Below are 22,015 nucleotides of genomic sequence, written 5' to 3'. Positions count from 1 at the left end.
TCATATTCTCATATGTTCTCATATTCTGAACCTGAGCACGAATCGGAATCTCATAATTGAGACGGCTAAAATAACTTTATAGATTCCTTTTCTTCACTCCACACACTTTAGCAACACCTTTCTATTTAATTTATTTTCAGGGCAGCCCATGTTATCATAGTGTAGGGGTCCGAGCAGTTGTGAAGACACTGTGACTGATTATGGACAATAATACACGTGTAGAGGTAATAACATGCGGCTTTATCTCCATATTTCTCTCTCTCGCTCACTTTTCCTTCCTCTTTCTCACTTCCGGACCCTCTAACAGTAATTCCTCCAAAACCCAACAGAGTAACAATATAATTATCTTTGAAAAGACAAGAAAATAAGGACACAAAAAAATACAGAAAATGCAGTGCAGAAGAGGAAAGAATAAAACAAGAGTTCCTTATGCAAAAAAAAAGAGAAATATGCAATAAACAACCGCAAATACAGACAAACATCTTTAGTCCAATGCATTTATTTCATTTGATTTTAAAACATTGAACTATACATGAGAATGCACTTAACCCAATAACATAACAGTGTACTGACTGATACAGCCCCAGATACATAAGGGCAGAGCATTGCAATAATCAGTAAGAGACATCCAATTCTTGAATATCTAGGTAATGTACCAGTTGGCAGGGCAGTGTCAGTCTGTATAACAGTCTCACGGCACCTAGAGTCTGAGTCCAAGTGGTGAGTAAGATTATCTGGGAAGACGCACAGGGACCTCAATCTGTACAGTCTCGGGCAGGTCAGAGAGATGCTTAGATAAGTCAGATAGGCAAGAGGTGACACTCATAGGTGATAAAGTGGGTGACCTCCTCACTATATACTGTGTGCATCTCAGTACATAATGAGCCTGTCTCAGTATATAGTGAGTGCGTCTCAGTATATAGTGTGAGCATCTCAGTACATACTGTGGTCGTCTCTGTAAATAGTGTGGGTGCTTCAGTATTTACTGAGTGCGTCTCAGTATATAGTCAATGCGTCTCACTACATAGTTTGTGCATCTCTCTATATACTGAGTGCGTCTCACTATATACTGAGTGCGTCTCACTATATTGTGTGAGAGTCTCAGTATATAGTGAGTGCGTCTCAGTATATAGTGTGAGTGCTTCAGTATATAGTGAGTGCGTCTCACTATATTGAGAGCGTATAACTATATACTGAGTGTGTCTCACTATATACTGTGTGCGTCTCACTATATTGTGTGAGAGTCTCAGTATATAGTGAGTGCGTCTCAGTATATAGTGTGAGTGCTTCAGTATATAGTGAGTGCGTCTCACTATATTGAGAGCGTATAACTATATACTGAGTGTGTCTCACTATATACTGTGTGCGTCTCACTATATACTGAGTGTGTCTCACTATATACTGAGTGCGTCTCACTATATACTATGCCTCTCACTATGTACTGAGTGCGTCTCACTATATTGTGTGAGTGTATCACTATATAGTGTGAGTGCGTCAGTACACAGTGAGTGCGTCTCAGTATATAGTGAGTGCACCTCACTATATACTGTGTGCGTCTCACTATATACTGTGTGCGTCTAACTATATACTGAGTGTCTCTCACTATATTGTGTGAGCGTCTCAGTATATAGTGAGTGCGTCTCACTATATTGTGAGAGCATATCACTATATAGTGTGAGTGCGTCAGTACACAGTGAGTGCGTCTCAGTATGTAGTCAGTGCGTCTCACTATATAGTTTGTGCATCTCACTATATACTGTGTGCGTCTCACTATATACTGTGTATGTCTCACTATATACTGAGTGCGTCTCACTATATTGTGTGAGCGTATTACTATATAGTGTGAGTGCATCAGTACACCGTGAGTGCGTCTCAGTATATAGTCAGTGCGTCTCACTATATACTGAGTGCGTCTCACTATATTGTGTGAGCGTATTACTATATAGTGTGAGTGCATCAGTACACCGTGAGTGCGTCTCAGTATATAGTCAGTGCATCTCACTATATACTGAGTGCGTCTCAGTATATAGTGTGAGTGCTTCAGTATATAGTGAGTGCGTTTCACTATATTGTGTGAGCGCATCACTATATAGTGTGAGTGCGTCAGTACATAGTGATTGCATCTCAGTATATAGCCAGTGCGTCTCACTATTTACTGTGTGCGTCTCACTACATACTGTGTATGTCTCATTATATGCTGAGTGCGTCAGTACATAGTGATTGCATCTCAGTATATAGCCAGTGCGTCTCACTATATAGTTTGTGTGTCTCACTATACACTCACCTAAAGGATTATTAGGAACACCTGTTCAATTTCTCATTAATGCAATTATCTAACCAACCAATCACATGGCAGTTGCTTCAATGCATTTAGGGGTGTGGTCCTGGTCAAGACAATCTCCTGAACTCCAAACTGAATGTCTGAATGGGAAAGAAAGGTGATTTAAGCCATTTTGTGCGTGGCATGGTTGTTGGTGCCAGACGGGCCGGTCTGAGTATTTCACAATCTGCTCAGTTACTGGGATTTTCACGCACAACCATTTCTAGGGTTTACAAAGAATGGTGTGAAATGGGAAAAACATCCAGTATGCGGCAGCCCTGTGGGCGAAAATGCCTTGTTGATGCTAGAGGTCAGAGGAGAATGGTCCGACTGATTCAAGCTGATAGAAGAGCAACTTTGACTGAAATAACCACTCGTTACAACCGAGGTATGCAGCAAAGCATTTGTGAAGCCACAACACGTACAACCTTGAGGCGGATGGGCTACAACAGCAGAAGACCCCACCGGGTACCATTCATCTCCACTACAAATAGGAAAAAGAGGCTACAATTTGCACAAGCTCACCAAAATTGGACAGTTGAAGACTGGAAAAATGTTGCCTGGTCTGATGAGTCTCGATTTCTGTTGAGACATTCAGATGATAGAGTCAGAATTTGGCGTAAACAGAATGAGAACATGGATCCATCATGCCTTGTTACCACTGTGCAGGCTGGTGGTGGTGGTGTAATGGTGTGGGGGATGTTTTCTTGGCACACTTTAGGCCCCTTAGTGCCAATTGGGCATCGTTTAAATGCCACGGCCTACCTGAGCATTGTTTCTGACCATGTCCATCCCTTTATGACCACCATGTACCCATCCTCTGATGGCTACTTCCAGCAGGATAATGCACCATGTCACAAAGGTCCAATCATTTCAAATTGGTTTCTTGAACATGACAATGAGTTCACTGTACTAAACTGGCCCCCACAGTCACCAGATCTCAACCCAATAGAGCATCTTTGGGATGTGGTGGAACGGGAGCTTCGTGCCCTGGATTTGCATCCCACGAATCTCCATCAACTGCAAGATGCTCTCCTATCAATATGGGCCAACATTTCTAAAGAATGCTTTCAGCACCTTGTTGAATCAATGCCACATAGAATTAAGGCAGTTCTGAAGGCGAAAGGGGGTCAAACACAGTATTAGTATGGTGTTCCTAATAATCCTTTAGGTGAGTGTATACTGTGTGCGTCTCACTATATAGTGTATACTGGTTAAGGTTATGAAGACAGGTGCAATATATATATTATTAAACAAACTAAGTAATTAGCTGAGCTGGTCACTATGTCGGCTGGTCTGTGTAGGCATCCTGGGATGAATGGGTAAACTACACAAATATTTTGAAGTTGATAAGATACTGTAAAAAAACAAAAAAAACATGTCAAACCCATTCTTAGAATTTATCGTCAATATCCACAAAAAAAACAGACACTCAACTGAATCATTAGATATCTTCACAAATGATATACATTTTACGTAAAGTTCAGAAAAAAATACCTTAAACCTGTCCACAGAAATATGGGGAAAAAAAAAGAAATAAAAGTAAGAGATCTGCCATAATCACCGCTCTCACCTCAGCTCCCTCAGCTTCTTCTCCTTGATCTCGTCCAGTCTGGCTTCTTGTTCCATCCTCATGGTGTTGGCTTTCTCCAGTAGATACTGTCCCTGGCCTCAACCTCCAGGTCACTCAGGCACTTGTTTTTCTGACGAGAAAGGTCCGCCTGTCGAATCTGGGCCTTCCTGTCCTCTGCAGCATCCTGTCAGGACCACAGAGGAGGAAGCACATGTGTAAAAACAAACAAACAAAGAAAACACAAAAATATGACCACTTTTTCGTATGAATTTATTTTTTGGGGTGTTGTGCAAAAGCAGAACTGGGTGACTGGCAACATCAGCATGGCACAAGGTGGCATTACATTTGTACCATCCACTGAAGAGCAGACGCGCCAAAGAGACGTTCAGCAAAGAGACTGTTTACCACTGCTGAAAGACCCCAGTTAGGAGCAGGTGCTTCACTCACAATTGCTGCCTCTTTCTCCTTGTGCAGAGCCTCCATCTTTGCCTTCATCTCCTCTTTGGTGGGGGCGCGAGCTGCCGATGCAATCCTCTGAAACTCCCCAGGATGAAAAATTATGGACATTCCAGAAGGATCCTTGCGTGGGATTCTAAAGAGACAGAGTTAAAAATGAATGTGTGTCAGGGGTAGTAGACGGGGTCATGTCTTATCTGATTTGAATGTTTTTAAGTGTGTAACCCAGGAAGAAGTCCAATTCCATGGGAGACTAATCAATATATCATTCATCGAAGGCCATGCATGTGTCTATACTGTGTAACTGATAGAGCAACAGCATTGTACACTGACTTGAGTCCAACTAATACAACCAAGACAGTAAACCTTCAGAGACAGACATTGAGACACTTGCTTTAGCTCTTGCATGAGGTTCTTGGTGATGATGCGGACCGTCTCTGGTTTCTGTTGTTGTGTCCGGACTGGAGCCGAGAGAGACGATCCTCGATTTCCGGCCTTCCCCTGGGTCACTGGATCCAGACCCTCGGAGGCCGACAGCTTGAGGAGAGAGAGCACAACATGAAAGGAAACTAGGCTCACAGTGAAGACTAATCTTGGTGTAGCCTTCTCGTCTGGTTGTTGTGTTTTGCGGAAAGTGAGAAGTCCAGTCCAGAGCAGAGGCAGCAATATAAAGAGCATCTTGTTTAAAGGAATGACAGCAAGGTAATGGTAGAGGGACGAAGCATTTCATTCACGCAGAGATGTGTTAAAAGGCAACCTGGTTTTTACATTGAGTGGATTGGATATAAATATAAAGACATAAAGGTAACACTTTACAATAAAGGGCATTAATTCCTCTGATAGTACAACACAGGAAAAACACATGAATATATGATGTAATTCTTGTGAACTCAGATTAAATTCATTTGTAATTCAAGTATGTGAATTCATAATGATTTAAAGGCTCTTATTCATGTGCAATTCATTTTTAATAAATGAAGTTGATCATATGTATATATCATGTCTTCACACATTAATTCATATTTTTCACAACCCCCTTAAAATCATGCACTTCATCTGAGTGTAGATTTCCATTCAGGAATGAAAAATAAAAAGTGTCAGTTGCTTCTCATATTATTTATTCAGCATGCATAAATCATACAGAGGGGACCAATATTCTTGTTGAAAAAGCAAAAAAGCAAAACAGGGGTACCCAACGTCCCCCATCCCACCCCACCCACACAAACACCCTTTCCATTATTCCCACCCCGATGTTGCCACACCACCATTCATAATCACACACTACGCTTATAACATGTTCAAAGTCTCCTCTAACACATTATTCCCAGAAGAATGCACAGATTATACATGTTTTCAAGTAATGCAATACAGTCAGTCAGTGTCCATGTGTTTAGACCAATCCAGTCACATTAGATAAGTGGTTTCTTCAAGAAAGAAAGTTAGGAAGGATGCAATATGCCATTCAGAGATCATACCTTTCAAGTATGTACACTTCCTTGGTGTGGCATATGGACCTCATATGTATGGAGGGACCAACCCCCTGCCAGCCACATGATCCTTTGACAAAAAGAAACTCATTTTATACAGCATCAAATTAATTAACAAGGTGGGAAATCTCAATGCCATCACAAAAGAGCTGCAAGAAACATGCTTACTTGCATTTCCAATTATTATGTATTAATTAATATATATAAATACTGACTTTTCAACAAGAATATTGGTCCCCTCTGTATGATTTATGTATGCTGAATAAATAATATGAGAAGCAACTGACACTTTTTATTTTTCATTCCTGAATGGAAATCTACACTCAGATGAAGTGCATGACATATCCATGTGTTAATCATGTGGTATTCACATATTAATTAATAAAAAATCAAACCAACTTATTTTAAAGTGTGACCAGAATACTCTATACTCACTGTTAATTTGTTAAAAGTATGTGATTTCCATTGTTTTAGGACAGTATTGCTGCCTTCAGGGTCAAGTACAGGGAGGCTGTGCCATTGAATTGACATAGTGGGGACTGTGCTGATCACATCCTAAATCACTCTAAAGAGCGTCCTGCTGACACTCCTCATTTCCTTACTCTCCAGCTGTATTTTTAGGATATTTTTAGAAAGAGAAACATCCTCAAAAATACAATTTCCAATTCATTGGAAACACATAATCAATTTACAATACTTGCAAGTTCTCTATAGATCTCTAAGAGATGCCTTAATACAATACTTTTACACATAGAAACACACACAGACTTGTTTGCAAACAAATCTCTGGCCTTGGTGTACAGGAGTCAGTTTCAGCAACAAAGATTGGGAGCTCCCCACCGAGATATTCAAATAACTGTTAGAAAACTCACATTTTATATATTTTTCCTTTGCAATCTAAGGACCTTATCTTCAATTTTCCACAAGTCATCACTAAACTATCCTTATATATATAGCTGTTTTGTGTTTTCATTTTTTGGATGTTTACAACCTTTACTCTAGTCCTCATAAATCCATTACAATTTAAATACCTCAACAGACTACTTTGCTCTGTAAGATTAAGATTAAGATTAAGATTAAGATAATTATTCAGATAATTTCTCACAAACAATTTGAAATACAAATTATATGTTATATTTAATTATTGATATTCCTTACAAATACCCCCTTTGATACAGCATACAGTTAGTATCATAATTAAACCCTTAGGAATGAAATTAGTTTTAAATCATTTTAATCAGTTGATATGTTTCAGTCATGTCACTCTGTCTCAATACAATTAATGAGTCTCTTCATGTAACAGCATTGCAGAATTGTAAGTAGACAGACTCCTATAGAGAATCAGTCCCACCAAGTATACTGATAGTGGCTGAAGAACTCTTCAATACAAGTCCAATTTGTTTAGCCAGATCCACATGAGCATGTGCTTTAAAAAGATAACGTCCACTTTCTGTGATCAAACCAGGTCAAATGCATTTTCCAGCTGTTTAGATCCTTCTTCATAGAAGTTGTCAGCCCAACCAAGGTTCAAGATGTAGTTGATATTTAGCTCTCCTGAAGATATGCATATTTTCCACAATGAGATCATCGGTCACCTGTAAACAAAAGCTGTGATTTGCAGAGCAGTTTAACCCCTCATATATAAATTCTTCCATTTCACTAATAACACACCACTGTGTTAATGACAGTTGTATTGCATAAGAATATCCATGTAAAGGATGGATGTTCATTATTTTAGACAAGTTAGTAGTGATTGGTATTACAGGTGCAAATAATAAAATGTGAAGTGTCATAACATCAGGACACATTAGTAAACAGTCTCATTTTCTAAATTACATTTGTATCAAAAGCCATGCCGCATTTATCTAGGATATATGTGCAAAATCCAATTAAAAAAAAAAAAAAACCATCAGTCTCGATGAGCTCAACATTTTTTACATTATCATCATCATCATCATTATTATTCCGGTAAAATGCACATACGTTCATGCGTTTTTGACAAACTGCGTTCAAGCACTGACTATTGCATTTGATTAATTTTGTAAAAATGGTCAGTGATGAATTTGTGTAGCATTTATGAAACTTTATGATTGAATTATCCTTCCAAGTTCCAAGTCTCGAAATCTTGAATGTGTAATTCCTATTCGTATTTGCAAACTCATCTCTTAAAACGCACCACCGCACATCGATCAAAAGTGATAGCAGCCTCCGGTCACTGTTCTTTGGACAGACAAAGCGCTTGCGCCTCGCTGGTGGACCTCCATGTGCATCCTAATTGGGGAGCTTTGCATACAATTGAACACGATATATCAATTAGATGACGGACATCTTGAAGGGGAGGGACACTAATCAGAGATTGGGGTGTATAGGCCACTGAATCTAACTTTAAGGTCTGTGGTAGAGGCGCTGTTGGAGGGGACGTAAAACACAACCAAACATGTTTCTACAGTTGCAGAACAGAGATAGTTTCCTTGACCTCCATCAGACGACTTGTCTTAATGACTGGGATATGAATGAAGAGATTAAGCTGGCCACAACTACAGACCAGTTTTATCAAGGTAAGACTGGCCTCCAACACTGGTGGATACTGGTCAACTAATTTAATCGGACAAGGAAACCGTGAGAAGGTTTAAAAGACACACAAGCTTGCCTGGGTATCCCTAGGCTTTCACTGTGTTACGGTATGATGTATTGCGTTGTCAATGATGCTTTTGGCGCAGACGAGAAGCGGAATGACCAGTATCTGGTGCAGTGGCATTACGCCAGGTTTTCCAGACGCTCCTCTTCGGGGAAAGACGACTCTCCCTCCCAGTCTCCCTCTGAGATGGACGGTGAGTTCAAAAATCAGTTCAAGCTCCCCGCATGGCAAAGCATTTCTATTTATGTAGGAAACTCCTGTAGAACTTGTACTCTATTGTAACTGCGTACATTTACGCACGCATACGGTTAAATAAAGCTTTAAAGTCCAATAACTGGTGCATTTTTGTATATTCTACATATCTGCATATAGGGTTAAACTGCTGAATGAAGTGATTGTTTGATTTAATTAACTTTTTAAGAGTTTAGGTGAAAATATTGACATGGGAGAACTTGTGACTTGTGGGATCAGATCAGAGCATTGGCCCCTCACAAGGCCCCTTGCACCCACATCCCATATGAAATTTTAAGATGATCTAAGTACATACATGCATACATTTGTACTTATTAGTATCATTGCATGGAAGCTGATTACACACCACTATGTAGATCTAATGCAAAAAGGTAATTTGTTGAACGTGCGCTAACGTTTTTCCAAAGTTCTTAAATCTTGCAATCGAGCAACTCAAAGGTTTGTTTGAATTGGTTTTATTTGGGTTGGTGTCCAATTCCTTTATTTTAATGAAATGGTACAGAATATGACTGTGTGTACAAATAATGTGGGTTATTGCAATTAATGTAGCAACTAGTTTGATTCACAATCGTGAAAACCTCAAGCAGGGAACACAACTGAATGTCATTGCTGTTGCTGACCCTTAAATCTTGCGTATAGAGATGTTCAAGACAAAATACAAGATCAAGTTCTGTACTCCAGGAAAGTGACTCCCATTCGCAAGGGCTTCAGGGTAGTCGGTTTGTTTGATTCCAACTTCAGTTTCTTGGTTAACTGAATCGATCAAATCACTTTCTGAATGGGATGTGTTTTAAAGAGAAGGGGAGAACAATCAAGGTCGTAAAAAAATAAATAGTTTAGATTGCCTTCAATTCAAAGTATACCTACCCCGGAAACATCTTGAGGACTGCAGAGAAGTGTTAATGTTGTTGAATCATTTTAATAAGACTGTCAGCCAAGACTGAACAAAAGGGCCAGTGAGCCCTTTATCTGACACGATTCCCCTGTCTCCTCTTCCTGCAGAGCCCCAGATACAGCCCAGTCTGTGGCTGGTGGTCAACCCATGTCTTGTCTGTCCCATCAAATACCCATGTCAGATGACCCAGGTGTCCCCCCCAGCAGTAACAACGTGGTCCCCCCTGACTCCCAGCCCTGCCCTCAGCCCCCTGCCCCCTCTAGAGGAGCCAAGCCTGGATGAGTCTCTGCTCTCGGGGTCTTCATCCAGCGAATTCATGGTGAGTACAACCAGCTCATGCTTTTTTAAAGACAATGCCTGTTAAAAGTTAAAATACATTTGTGTTGTCTAGCATATATTTGTGGAGAACTTTTTATGTATAGCAGTAAGATTTTTCCTTTTTCAGGCATTTAATTGTTAAGGATTCAGAGGTAGCTACCAACCCTGTGTGAGAGCACTGTGGCTCTCCAGGAGTAAGACCTTAAAATGCCGTGATTAGTTCACAGATGATGATGACACCTCCTCTGTGGACGTCCCTGTTCCTCGTAAGCCCAAGACCACCCGCAAGCCCAAGGCCCCGAAGGAGAGGGGCCGTAAGCCCGGGCCGGCCCAGAGCAGACGCCTCGCCAGGGTCCTGCAAGAGAGTGGCAACCTGAAGAAGGGAGGCTGGCCCCGCCCACCGGTCAACTACTGCATCCTCATTGCCATGGCGCTCAACAGCAGCCGCTGCGGCAGCCTCAACGTGCAGCAGATCTACAACTTCATGCGGTGAGGGACGGCTGGGCTCCCTGCCCCATTGAGCCTCGAACTTTGTTAGTATGGTATTGGACGTGTTTATGTATGTTTTTGTTGCTCTTTCTACAACAGTGGTCTCCAATTCAATTCCTGGAGGGCTATGCGTTTGCTGGTTTTCATTCCAACCGAGTCCTCAGTTACATAATTGGGCTAATTGTTTAATTAGCTAGATACATTTAAACGCCTATCCAGGCCCCATGATATTTTATAAGCAACACTTTAATCAAATGGACTTTTAGACCAACTGTAAAATACCTCGCAAATTGAAAAATTAATTGGACAAATGTAATTGGGAAATCCGTTGGAACGAAACCAGCATACACACGGCCCTCCAGGAATTTTGATTGAGACCACTGCTCTACAAGCTATATACATTTGTTTTATGGTCTTAAAATGTTGTATTAAATACAGATAAAATGTAACATGGTACTTGTAATTGACATCACATCTAAAACTAAAACCAGTCAGGCCACATTTTCAAGTGGTGCAGAATTTAAATTTTGTAATACACCTCCGCTCTTTTCTCCATAATCAATCTTTTCTCTGCAAACACATTTCAAGCATCTTTTTTTTTTATATATATCAGATCTAATTAAACTCACATTTGTGGTATGGAGTCATAAGAGCAGGTACTGTTTATCTATGCATCTATTGTCTTATTGATATGTACTGTGTCATCAAGAGTAGGCAACATCGGCGCTTCCATTCCATTAAGGCTCTGTGCAAACTGATCTTAAGAGGCAAAAATGTCTAATGCTGTATTTTAATGAATTGTGAATAAGTGCTTTCCCCCTCCACACAGAGAGCACTTCCCATTCTTCCAGACGGCTCCTGACGGCTGGAAGAACACAATCCGGCACAACCTGTGTTTCAGTAACAGCTTTGAGAAAACGCCGCAGCTTGTGTCTAGTCAGGGCAAGCGTAAATCCTGTCTGTGGCACCTGACTCTGGACGGACGGCGGCGGCTACGCAACGAGATCCACACGCTGACTGGCGACTCACTCAGGGTGCTGAGGAGGAGCATGGCTGAGCCGGGTAAGGAGGTGGGTGGGTGGAGTGAGATACTGGGGGCTTAAATGTTGGTTTGTTTTCGGCACAATTTGCTAGATGCTAATCCTGCCAGAGAAGATGTTACTTGCAATAACTAAACTTCTTGTCCTTGCAGATATGATTAGCACTTTGTTTGAGCTCTGACACCCCTCGTCTCAGGACGGAAGATTTGGAAGATTCTAACCTCGACTCAAAAGAAAGAAGTTCTCCGACGCAGAATGCCTTGGAATTTAATGGGTTTGAGAATATTGTGACCACAGTGTGTTCTGCTTAATAAACGTGCTGGGGTCTGCAGTACTCTTCTCTCCGTCTTCAGTACTATAACCTCAGACTGCAGATGCTTTATGAATACCGAGTGCTTTAACGGCAAAACTGATGTGTACCTACATTTTATTGTCATGTCAGCTGCTTTGTAAATATTGTTCCCTCTCTTCTCCATAAGGTATGAGACTTGTGCATTTTTAAGTTTATATTTTTGTATTTGATTTAATAGACTTCACTTATGATTTATAATTTGTCCCTTTTATTAATGCATTTTCACATTTTCTTTTCTCTCCAAAATGGAGCCTTTTTGTTCTTTTACCTTTCATTTTATTATGTAAATAAGAAATCCAAAAATAACCATGAGAACGTAAAATAAGTGAAGCCAGTGTTTTCAGTTTGGTTGGGGTGAATTACCTGAATATAGTTTGTAAACTTTAAAAATGATAAGAAATTAATTGCATTAAAGAAAAGAGGGGTGTAAAAAAAAAAAAAAGTTCAGATTTGTTTTTTTTTATTGCTTCAGATATATGAAACAGTGTCTGTGTCTGAAACCGACAAATACATATGAATCCTTATAAAGCACAGGGGTTCAAATGTAGCCAAACACGCAAAACATTGTTCAATATCCTTTAAAATAATACATACATTTAACAAATCAATTGCATTTTATTTTTAAAGAGGCTGACAACGTGTTTGGGAGAAAATTAGTAACTATTCATGTAACAAAACTTTTTTTGCATATTAAATACCAGTTTAGGCAAAGTGGGGAAACAATGCAAATATAACATTAGCATGAGGGTGTAACATTAAAGCATGTACAGGTCACTTATGAAATGCATGTAAGTGGGCCTTTTTCGTAAGTATTTAACTATATTCCCAACGAGAATACATCTGCTATTGTCTAAACGTTACTCCACTTTTTAATCCCAGAAAGGGCCAAGAATATACTTGTCAAATTTAAAAAGCAGGCAAACCCGTTGAAGGCTGAATTAGCTGCCGCTGTTCTCATCCAGTCCCGAGGAGGGCAGCACTGGCCATGCTGCACCGCGGAAGTGCGTCACCAGTCGCGGAGGTCAAAGGTTAATACACGGAGGCTGCTTGGTTTAAATTCAATGCTTTCAATTTTTCCTGGCTTTTTCTAATACTGTGCGCTTCTGGAGATGCGTTCTTCCGCTGTTAAAGGCTCTTATTGATTCGGAGGAGGGAAGGAAACATGAAAATGTAGTGTACACTTTTAAGCAGTGAGTGGAGACGTGCTGATCTGCGCAAACTCCGGACTGTAGATGTACAGAAGCCAGTGACGCCTTGGAGGACTTGCTTTAGCATTAAGGTGTAAACTCGTGTGTGTTAAGTGTCGCTCGTCACGGTGGTATTTGAATAGCGAGCTATGGGCCCGTTTTATTGCGCGGTGTGCAGGCAGACCTCCTTCGCAGGGAAAGCGCATGTCTATGAGAAGACGCATCAAAACAAACTGAAAGCCGTCCTGGGCAAATTCATGGACAAGGTACGTACAGGCACTGTGGCAGTTTTATCATTGCAAAAGCAGGTAAATAGTCGACCACCGTGCATACTAAATTAATTTGAAAGAAAACTGCATATCTGTGGTTCAAGTGGCAAATCGTGGTTAACATTGAACAATTGACAGTATTTGCATAGCAACATCTACTTTTTGTGCACCTTTAAAGTATTACTGGTTACAAATCAGCTGAAGCATGTCTCTGATAGACTGGTTGATAGAAGGTGCTAGTGGTATGTAAGCAGACAAGATATCATTAAAGCTTTTAAATACAAACGAATCGACCCCAGGACAGGTCTGCACAGTAAAACAGACTGAAGTCACAGGTTGGAAAGAGCATCAGGCAGAGCTCTGGAAGCTGGAGACGCCTGACTGTCTCTCCTGTGCAGGTGAAGGAGGCCCGCAGGACCCTCAGGAGCCCACAGGTGGAGAAGTTTGACTGCACTAAGCATGAGAGCAACTTCTGGTGCTACTGCTGTGGGGCGGAGGTGCAGAAACACATTACAAATGGCAACCTGACAGTGCTGCATGGAGGGTTGTTGGAGCACATGGCCAGGTGAGAGAGCACTCCCAGACACTCTGAGCATCCTCTCCAATTGTCCACACTTTAATCACAGCATGGAACGCACAGTGAAGCATACACTCTTGATAAGGTAGCTGCAGAAAAGCACACGGTTTTCTCATTCACGCCATTTCATTCGCAGCCCTGAGCACAGAAAGAACACGAACAAGTTCTGGTGGGAGAATAAAGCAGACTCTAAACTGAAGGAGAAGTTTCTAGTCACAGAGGAGGAGACTGACAGGTAAAGTCACCCGTTTGTTATGGAATCATGTGAAATTGGCTGCCAAAAGCAGTATCTTTTACTGTTTAAATGCCTCTTCATTTTCAAGTAGTTTAAAAATGCTCTTCCATTCTTTTCACGTCTTACCCAAAGGTTTAAAACAGAAGTGGCCAAAGCACTGGAAAACTTTGAAGAAAAAGAAGATGAATTCATAAAACAGGTATGTTTTTAGGATAAACATGTCAGCCCCCCAAAATAAATCCTATTAATTAATAAATATACAATACCACTCACAAGAGTTTGAGACTAACTTTTAATATGGTGCCCTACCTAACAAAGTCCCTGTCTCTCCTAACAGCAAGCTGCCCGTATACGAACCCTGGAGCAGGAGAGACATGAAATCCTGCAGGCCCTTGTAGAGGTTGGTTTTCCCAGGATGCACCTGAACTGTATCCACAACCTTAAATTAAATAACACTACTTTTATCATCTTTGGCAGGCAGAAGCTGATTGGTTGCACTTGTTATTTGGTGTCCAATTTCTGTTTATTTTATTTGTTTTAGAATTACATTCGTTTTTGCAAAAAGGTTTTCTCAAAGGTGAAGGAGTCCCTTAAACAATGGAAAGAATGGAATGGAATGGAAATTGTTCTTATGAAATAATATACTTTTTTTTTCTTGGTCGTCTTATTATTTGTAGCCTGGCATCTTGGCGTATCACATGAATTCACTACCATTTGTAGTGCAGAAAGCATTTACAATAAGCATAATGAAATATGATTTGTCAAGGTTTTTTAAATGTTAGAGTGTTTAGGTCATAATTTAAAAATCGGAAATTAAAAAGCAGCCACTGTTGACTTTTCCTGAATCAAACCCAGCCTGAGACAGAGCAGGAGCTGCCCAGTGGACTGGAGGAGCCCCACGTCAGGTAATATCAGAAACGTAAAGTACCTGGTACTTGTTGAACCTGGTAGCATATCTGTGTGTATTCCACTACAACAACCATTTAAAAAAACACTAATTCATATTATAAATTGTCATGGACTTTGACCCTGCCCTGAAATATGTGTTCAGTTTTCTTGGGAGAGATTGGGCATGTGTTTGAAGGTATAACGTTCATAGCATCATGTAAACCCACAGACAACACACAAACACACACACGACTCCTGTTTCTCACACACACCTGTGGATGCTCTGACCCTGTTTCAGCTCTGGAACCAGCTCCTTCTGCAGGACACGGGGACCGTCGGATGGACCAGACCTAATGGAGGACCCCGAATGGCCAGGCTTAGAAGAGAGCTTAACTTTCATTGGCTACCAGGTACAGTGGTTACGCACGTCTGTCGGGTTGTCAGCAGTGTATTGCTTAGTGTTAGTCCTATTAGCATCATTACGTTTTTTGTTAAGATTAAATTATCTTCTGAACATCACACATTATGGTAAAATACATTTTTACAATGTGAGAAAGTAATCCTGATAATGAATGTGACTATAATGCAATACTAGATGTTTATTTACATCTCCACATTAAGATGTTTTTTCTCCTTTATTTTGCAGGATACTGCCAAGGGTGGGAACATCCATACAGGTACTGCACATGATCATTAAAAAACACCAGTATGTGTTCCTGCATACTCCAGTACACTTCTGTTACCTTGATTTGTGATTCAATCCATCTTTCTCTCCCCCTCACCAGGAGCTACACCGCCCTGGTTGCAGGCCGACCCGCAGGAGGGGCCGGCTGCTGGCATGGCACAAGAGATCGGCCCGTCTCACACCGAGTTCCTCAAACACAGTCAGTGGTCCTGTTACAGTCGTCTCACAGGGGCAGAGCCTGGTTGACAACTTGGAGAGACTTAGTGCCAGTTTAATCAGATAGAACAGCTTCTGAATGTTGACATTACATGATGAGAAGCTGATGTGTATGGAAGTAATCTTTGCACGCTCAGTTTACTAAAACACAGAGTAAAGGCATTGCAGATGTAATAGTCAGTCGAGCTCACGTGGGTTGTGTAAATCCATATTCACTACATTTATTGTTCCCATTCTACTTCCTAGATCAAGCTCAATCAGGTGGAATAGGAGCTGCTAGACCCTATAGAATATGTGAAGCGATTACTCACTCTCCATCTCACCTGTTCTGTTCTCTCCACCTCAGAGGAGCAGGAGAAGTTGCGGAAGCTGCCCGCTAATCGCGTGGGGGCAAATTTCGACCACAGCTCTCAGACCGACGCCAGCTGGCTACCCTCGTTTGGCAGGGTGTGGAACAGTGGCCGGAGGTGGCAGTCGAGGTGAGACGCTTTCAAAATGGCCTTACTTTGTGGCCTTTCATGCCATATACAGATCCCTATCATCTCCTTTGGAATGCCTCCACTAAATTTTAATTTGGCCTTTAAATGAGAAATAGATTTGTTGCAATTATGTATTCTTACCAGACATCGAGAAAATTTACACCACCCGTGATATTTGTATGGCTTATAGAAGACCCCCGTAATTTCAATATTTAACCGCAATCGCAGAAGCTTCACATACTGAAAACGGCTCCATCGTAGTGAATACTTATCCTCTTTGTTTTACTTCTCATCAACAGGCACCAGTTCCGGGTGGAGGAAGGGCAGATGAACCAGAAGAGAAAAAGGGGCGGCGGGGGCAAAGGGAGTAAGAAACCACGTCTCCAAGACCCAGAATAACCACTCCTGGCAGCGGTCCGATTAACCCTCAAGCCAAGTGCAATGTATAGAAATGATGTAAATAATGAACTGCTTTGATAATAAAACGCATGTTTACGTTGGTCAAACTCGAATCCAGGATTAACAAGAATCCCGTAACCATTTAGGAATGTTTCCCTGCAGTAACTGCATCTCTTATGTGGAAGTGTATTGTATTCCATTTTAAAACTTAACACTTTAATTAGAACTTAAAGACTGTCCTGTTTCATAAATTCTAACCTGCATTTCAATTATGCTGCACTCAGTGAAAACCTCTAATATGAACATAATGGTCATTAGTGGGAATAGTGACATTAGAGGCAGAATAATGGGTTTGAAAGTTAGATTAACTTTCCTAGGTATTTGAAAACAGCTTGGAACAGTTAAAATAGTACTACCTCCACAATGCATTTACCCATTTAAAAAAATAAATACATACTTTCTAGTCCAGAGGAACACATTTTCCATTGAGCATGATAATCTTAGTCACAGATCTGTTTAATGAGATGATTTAATGCTGATTTAGGACAACCCCATAGACCAGGTATCCCTCCACCGATTCATGCAAGAAATCTGCACTCAATACAACCCATCCATTCCAATGTCCTGAATCGGACTCAAAAGTAAATCCACAAATCACAAGTGTTCTTTTCATTTTTTTATTGTATATTTTACAATCCCAACAAAATCTTCACAGGCCTCCTTGATGCATAATCTGTAAAGAAAAACAAATTGGTTTAATGAAAATATGCATTCACATCTGCAAATACAAAGCCTGTCCAGCCATGAGACCAGGACAGCTCCAGTTCTGGAACTGAACAACGAACACAACTCAAGACCACTGTTTCACTGTTCACAGATTTTAGATCAATGAGACCTGACCTGGTTAGGAGCATAATCTGATGTATAAAAGTAGAACAAATATATATTTCACCAAATATAACCTAGTCTAGTGTAGTATGCACAGTACCTATCCACTAAATACAAAACCACTTTCATAAACCAGTCATTTTCTCTGAGCCGGAGTCCACCACACTGGACTAAGGCAAAGCCGAAGCAACCAGATGAGGGTGACGGGGGAAAAGCTGCTCACCTGTTTATGCCTCCTTCTCATCTCCAGGAGCATCACCACCCTTGGTGTTTCTCGTGTAGATGACCTGCGCTCTGTGTTTCGAAACGAGCTTGATCATCCCTTGAGAGACAGAAAAGGACAATTAGCTGCCGAAGACAAAAGCAGGCCTTATTATGTACATCTGTGGACTGGACAGTGAGTAGATAGCATCTCATCTTCCCTGGTCCTACAACATCCCTTTGAAATTAACACCTTTCCAACCCACTAAGTTATGGCAGCTCCCATAGGGCTGGCCTGATCATCTCTGCCCTACAAAAGCAGATACCTGGTATTCAAGGACTGCAGGACAGTGACTGACCTTTGTTGAGCAGTTCCTGGAGAGCAGCCCTGGCCAGAGAGCCTCTGATCTTCAGCCTCTCGGAGACCACAGCAGGTGTGATGAGTTTGTAGTTGGGCACCTCCTTGTACAGCTTGTCATAGGTGGCCTTGTCGAAGAGGACCAGGTTGTTGAGCTTGTCCCTCACCTTCCCTTTGGACCACTTCTACTCAAGACAGCAAAGAAACACCAGGTTAACACAGCGCTACTGCCAACCATGTAAGTGACAGAGCAGCAAGTGTAAATCTGTCAAATGAGGCTGTGGATTTCCAGGGGATTTAAACAAAGTAGATTTCCTTTTATATACATAATTCATCATGTAAAACTCAACAGAGGTATCCATGAGAAGCACTTAACTTCCACACGAGTGTTTAAGTAACAAATCTATTTTAAAAATGCATTTTACAGTAATAACACTACAGTAATAAGTGTGGAATTGGTCACTAGTAGGAGTAACAGGGAAGGAACAAATATGAATTGAAACATTTGTCAGCCAAACTAATAGATTTAACAGTTTTAAGCATACAGCTCCCTTCCACACCTGTACACAAATAATGCACATTAAGATGCCACACTAACTGGAGTAATGCAACATGTTATATGCAATGCACTGATTGATACAGTAGGCTGTGCAAGTTCAACGCCTGTTTTAATATACCTATACATTGATACAAAGGCCATTAAAGTCCAGCAGATTCCATAAAATAATTAAAATACAAACATACCTTCTTCTTGGCCTTGCCTCCAGACTTATTAACGGGGTCCTTGTCCTTCTTTGAGGACTTTCCCGAATCTTTCTTTTTCTTATCGTCCTTCGGAGGCTGCGTGTAGGAGAATTAAAAACAGTTACAGTAGTTGTTCATGGAAAGAATCAATGTACACAAAACCATGGAAAAATAAATATGGGAATAGACTAAATGATTAACAATTAAATAAAAAAGATCGTGGTTTAAATGCATTTAAAATGGTCGTTCTCCAGTTTTGAACGTGGATCGGATCTGTTAATATTACCGGTAATAGTACTGGCAGTGTATTGTAAGCATTTGAACATAGAACATTAACCACAAGTCGGGAATGTATATATAATTCAGGTTTTAGGATTAAGTAATAATGGTCCCCCCTGCCAAACACTACGTGCTTGTCAAAATATGTGGGTTTTATTATTAACAATTCTGTGGGACAACAAAAGCTATATCCTATTATAACGTAAAGTTGATGCACAAATATTAATATCAAGTAAAACTGATGCTGTATACAAGTCGACAGTGTAGGCCTCGCAGCACGTTGCAATACTGTGAAGGGCTGCACCATGGGAGCAATGTGCCTGGACGCTAAGGACGTAAAAATATAAGAAAATGCAGCCCTTTCCGAGCCCCTTTCCACGAATCTGCAAGGTCAAGACACCTGCCCACACCCCGGTGGAGAAATAAAAAGTCTCCACAAGCGACTATGTTTATTTTTTCCCTAAAAACCTCGGACAGTCTGCTCACCATGATGCTGCAGCGTCAAGATGTCGGACAGAAAGGAAGAAAGCCCTTGCGCGAACCCCTTAGAAGCCCCGCACATCCGTGAAACGCGGAAGTTCAACAGGCGGACCCGAGGGGTTTCTGGGAAATGTAGTGCTTTACTGTAGAGCAACGCCCTTTCCGGCAGAGACGTAATGCAGTGAGCTGGGGAGGAGCGTCCGTGTAAACATGGCGATTTTCAGTGTTTACGTCGTAAATAAAGCCGGTGGATTAATCTACCAATATGACAACTACGTGCCCCGTGCAGAGGCCGAAAAGACTTTCAGCTACCCCTTGGATCTGGTCCTGAAGACCCACGATGAAAGGGTGATCGTTTCCTTTGGCCAGCGGGACGGGATCCGAGGTGAGTGGTGCAGGAGGGAGCGGAGCAGCGGCGGCGGGGAGACTGTACCAGGATAGGGGTCTGTTTAAACTGAGGCCTGCGGTGGTCTGTGTGGTTATCTGTCTGTGCAGTGGGCCATGCCGTGCTCTCCATTAACGGCGTGGATGTCAACGGGAGGTACACGGGAGACGGGAAGGAGATCATCGAGTACCTGAAGGATCCGGCCAACTACCCCGTCTCTATCCGGTTCGGCCGGGCACGACTGAGCTCCAATGAGAAACTGATGCTGGCCTCCATGTTTCACTCGTAAGTGCAGCCACAGTCTGTCCCTGTGGTGTTATAGCATCGCATCTCTCACCTGTCAGTGTAGTGTGCCGTATGTGTTAGACTTAGAGAGAACATCTTGTGTTAGGGTTGGACTTGGAAATGCAATACTCTCGCTAGAGGGCAGGCGTTTGTGTAGCACACTATATAATTCAGTTCAAAACAGCATTATTGGCTAGACAAGTATTGCCAAAGCATTTACAGCAAACACCTAAAGGTTACATAGCTCAAGAACAAAGAATAATACAGGAACAGATTGTACATTTACAAGAATAATCATTGAAAGACACATTTATAATATAGTATTTTAAACATAACACAACATAAATTTAAAGGAAGGTGAAGGAGAGACGTAATCCTTATGCATTTCCCAGTTTAGTATCCTCTTCCAAACCAAATCGCTTATTGCAAAAGTTTTAATGCACTCCATGCATTTTGCACCGTTCAGTTATAACATTTGTGAAATGGTGCACGGTTTTGCTGCTGTTCCCCCTCTCCCTCACCAGGCTGTTTGCCATCGGCTCCCAGTTGTCGCCCGAGGTGGGAAGCTCTGGGATTGAAATGCTGGAGACTGACACGTTTAAACTGCACTGCTTCCAGACGCTCACAGGTAGGGCTTAGTGTTGTGCAGTCACTTAAACGTCACTTACGCTGACACAGGTGGTTATTGGAGATTGTGTCCTTAATGGGGCTGTGCCTGTTGCAGGTATAAAGTTCATAGTGCTGGCAGACCCTCGACAGGCTGGGATTGATGCTCTGCTGCGAAAGATCTACGAGATCTATTCTGACTTCGCTCTCAAAAACCCCTTTTACTCTCTGGAGATGCCCATCCGGTAACTCCACTTTTTCTCTCTGCCTATTCATGTTTTATTATCAGTTTTGCACAATGGGAAACATTGAACCCTCCTCCACTCTCGTTATTAACCAACAGAATGACATTTGTTCATGTTTTATAACGTTACAGGTGTGAGCTCTTTGACCAGAATCTGAAGGCTTCCCTTGAGGTTGCAGAGAAAGCGGGGACGTTTGGCCCAGGGTCGTGATCAAGTGTGGGGCTGAGAGCAGGTGCAGTGAGCCAGCGGGATCCCGTTTCTGGGGTTTTGTGTGAAGCAATTCTCAACTCTGTATGAAGAAAACCACTTGGGCTGATTTGTGGATATGGGGTGAAAAGCTGCAGCCTGCCTCACTGGAGATAATTTAAAGTCTTATCCTTTTAAAATACAAGAAAATATGATATCCTAAAGAGTCCTATTAAATTAAACTTAATCGTCCAAAGTGATCTTGGGCTTTGTAAAACTAAATTTTTGTGTGTGTGTGAACTAAAACCATACCTGATATCTGCCTCCATCAACCTAAACTCTTTTGTGGTCTTCACACTGCATTGTAAATATGAATGTGCAAGTTCCCTTGAATACGAATCTGTAAATAATGTATAAATAAAGTACCTAGAAGTAATTTGCCTTGTCTAATCATGTGATGTTCTACAGCTGCTACATACAGCCTTTCCATTGACTGTCATTAGCTTTGTGTAGTGGGTTCTGTTAACACCGCAAAAACTGCTCCTACAATAAATCTGATTTGTATTTATGTGTTGCCCCTATGCAAAGACTAAGAGGTTATTG

General features: G+C 41.4%; 4 protein-coding genes across 4 annotated transcripts; 3 read left to right on the top strand and 1 right to left on the bottom strand.

Annotated features, from left to right (window-relative positions):
* The first annotated feature begins 8,190 nt into the window (after nt 1-8,190).
* foxr1 (forkhead box R1) lies at nt 8,191-11,802 on the top strand. The gene is made up of 6 exons (XM_066712265.1): nt 8,191-8,394; nt 8,557-8,667; nt 9,729-9,940; nt 10,160-10,428; nt 11,258-11,490; nt 11,621-11,802. The coding sequence occupies exons 1-6, from the start codon at nt 8,274-8,276 to the stop codon at nt 11,647-11,649; spliced, it is 975 nt and encodes a 324-aa protein (XP_066568362.1). The 5' UTR covers nt 8,191-8,273; the 3' UTR covers nt 11,650-11,802.
* A 1,024-nt stretch (nt 11,803-12,826) lies between these two features.
* On the top strand, nt 12,827-16,975 carry cenatac (centrosomal AT-AC splicing factor). Its single transcript, XM_066709280.1, has 11 exons — nt 12,827-13,273; nt 13,675-13,841; nt 13,990-14,088; nt 14,221-14,287; nt 14,426-14,488; nt 14,944-14,993; nt 15,275-15,386; nt 15,623-15,653; nt 15,762-15,860; nt 16,224-16,356; nt 16,656-16,975. Exons 1-11 carry the CDS (start codon nt 13,157-13,159, stop codon nt 16,753-16,755), a joined length of 1,038 nt encoding a protein of 345 aa, XP_066565377.1. The 5' UTR covers nt 12,827-13,156; the 3' UTR covers nt 16,756-16,975.
* A 443-nt stretch (nt 16,976-17,418) lies between these two features.
* On the bottom strand, nt 17,419-19,818 carry rps25 (ribosomal protein S25). Its single transcript, XM_066709349.1, has 5 exons — nt 19,712-19,818; nt 18,947-19,042; nt 18,204-18,387; nt 17,867-17,965; nt 17,419-17,488 (listed from the first exon to the last, which is right to left on the bottom strand). The coding sequence occupies exons 1-4, from the start codon at nt 19,712-19,714 to the stop codon at nt 17,871-17,873; spliced, it is 378 nt and encodes a 125-aa protein (XP_066565446.1). The 5' UTR covers nt 19,715-19,818; the 3' UTR covers nt 17,419-17,488; nt 17,867-17,870.
* A 53-nt stretch (nt 19,819-19,871) lies between these two features.
* Nucleotides 19,872-21,848, top strand: trappc4 (trafficking protein particle complex subunit 4). The gene is made up of 5 exons (XM_066709321.1): nt 19,872-20,090; nt 20,201-20,375; nt 20,900-21,003; nt 21,100-21,226; nt 21,358-21,848. The coding sequence occupies exons 1-5, from the start codon at nt 19,916-19,918 to the stop codon at nt 21,434-21,436; spliced, it is 660 nt and encodes a 219-aa protein (XP_066565418.1). The 5' UTR covers nt 19,872-19,915; the 3' UTR covers nt 21,437-21,848.
* Nucleotides 21,849-22,015: the final 167 nt, after the last annotated feature.

The sequence above is a fragment of the Amia ocellicauda genome, chromosome 1 (genome assembly GCF_036373705.1).
Source record: "Amia ocellicauda isolate fAmiCal2 chromosome 1, fAmiCal2.hap1, whole genome shotgun sequence".
Taxonomy (NCBI): Eukaryota; Metazoa; Chordata; class Actinopteri; order Amiiformes; family Amiidae; genus Amia; species Amia ocellicauda.
This window is presented reverse-complemented; position numbering and strand designations above follow the sequence as displayed.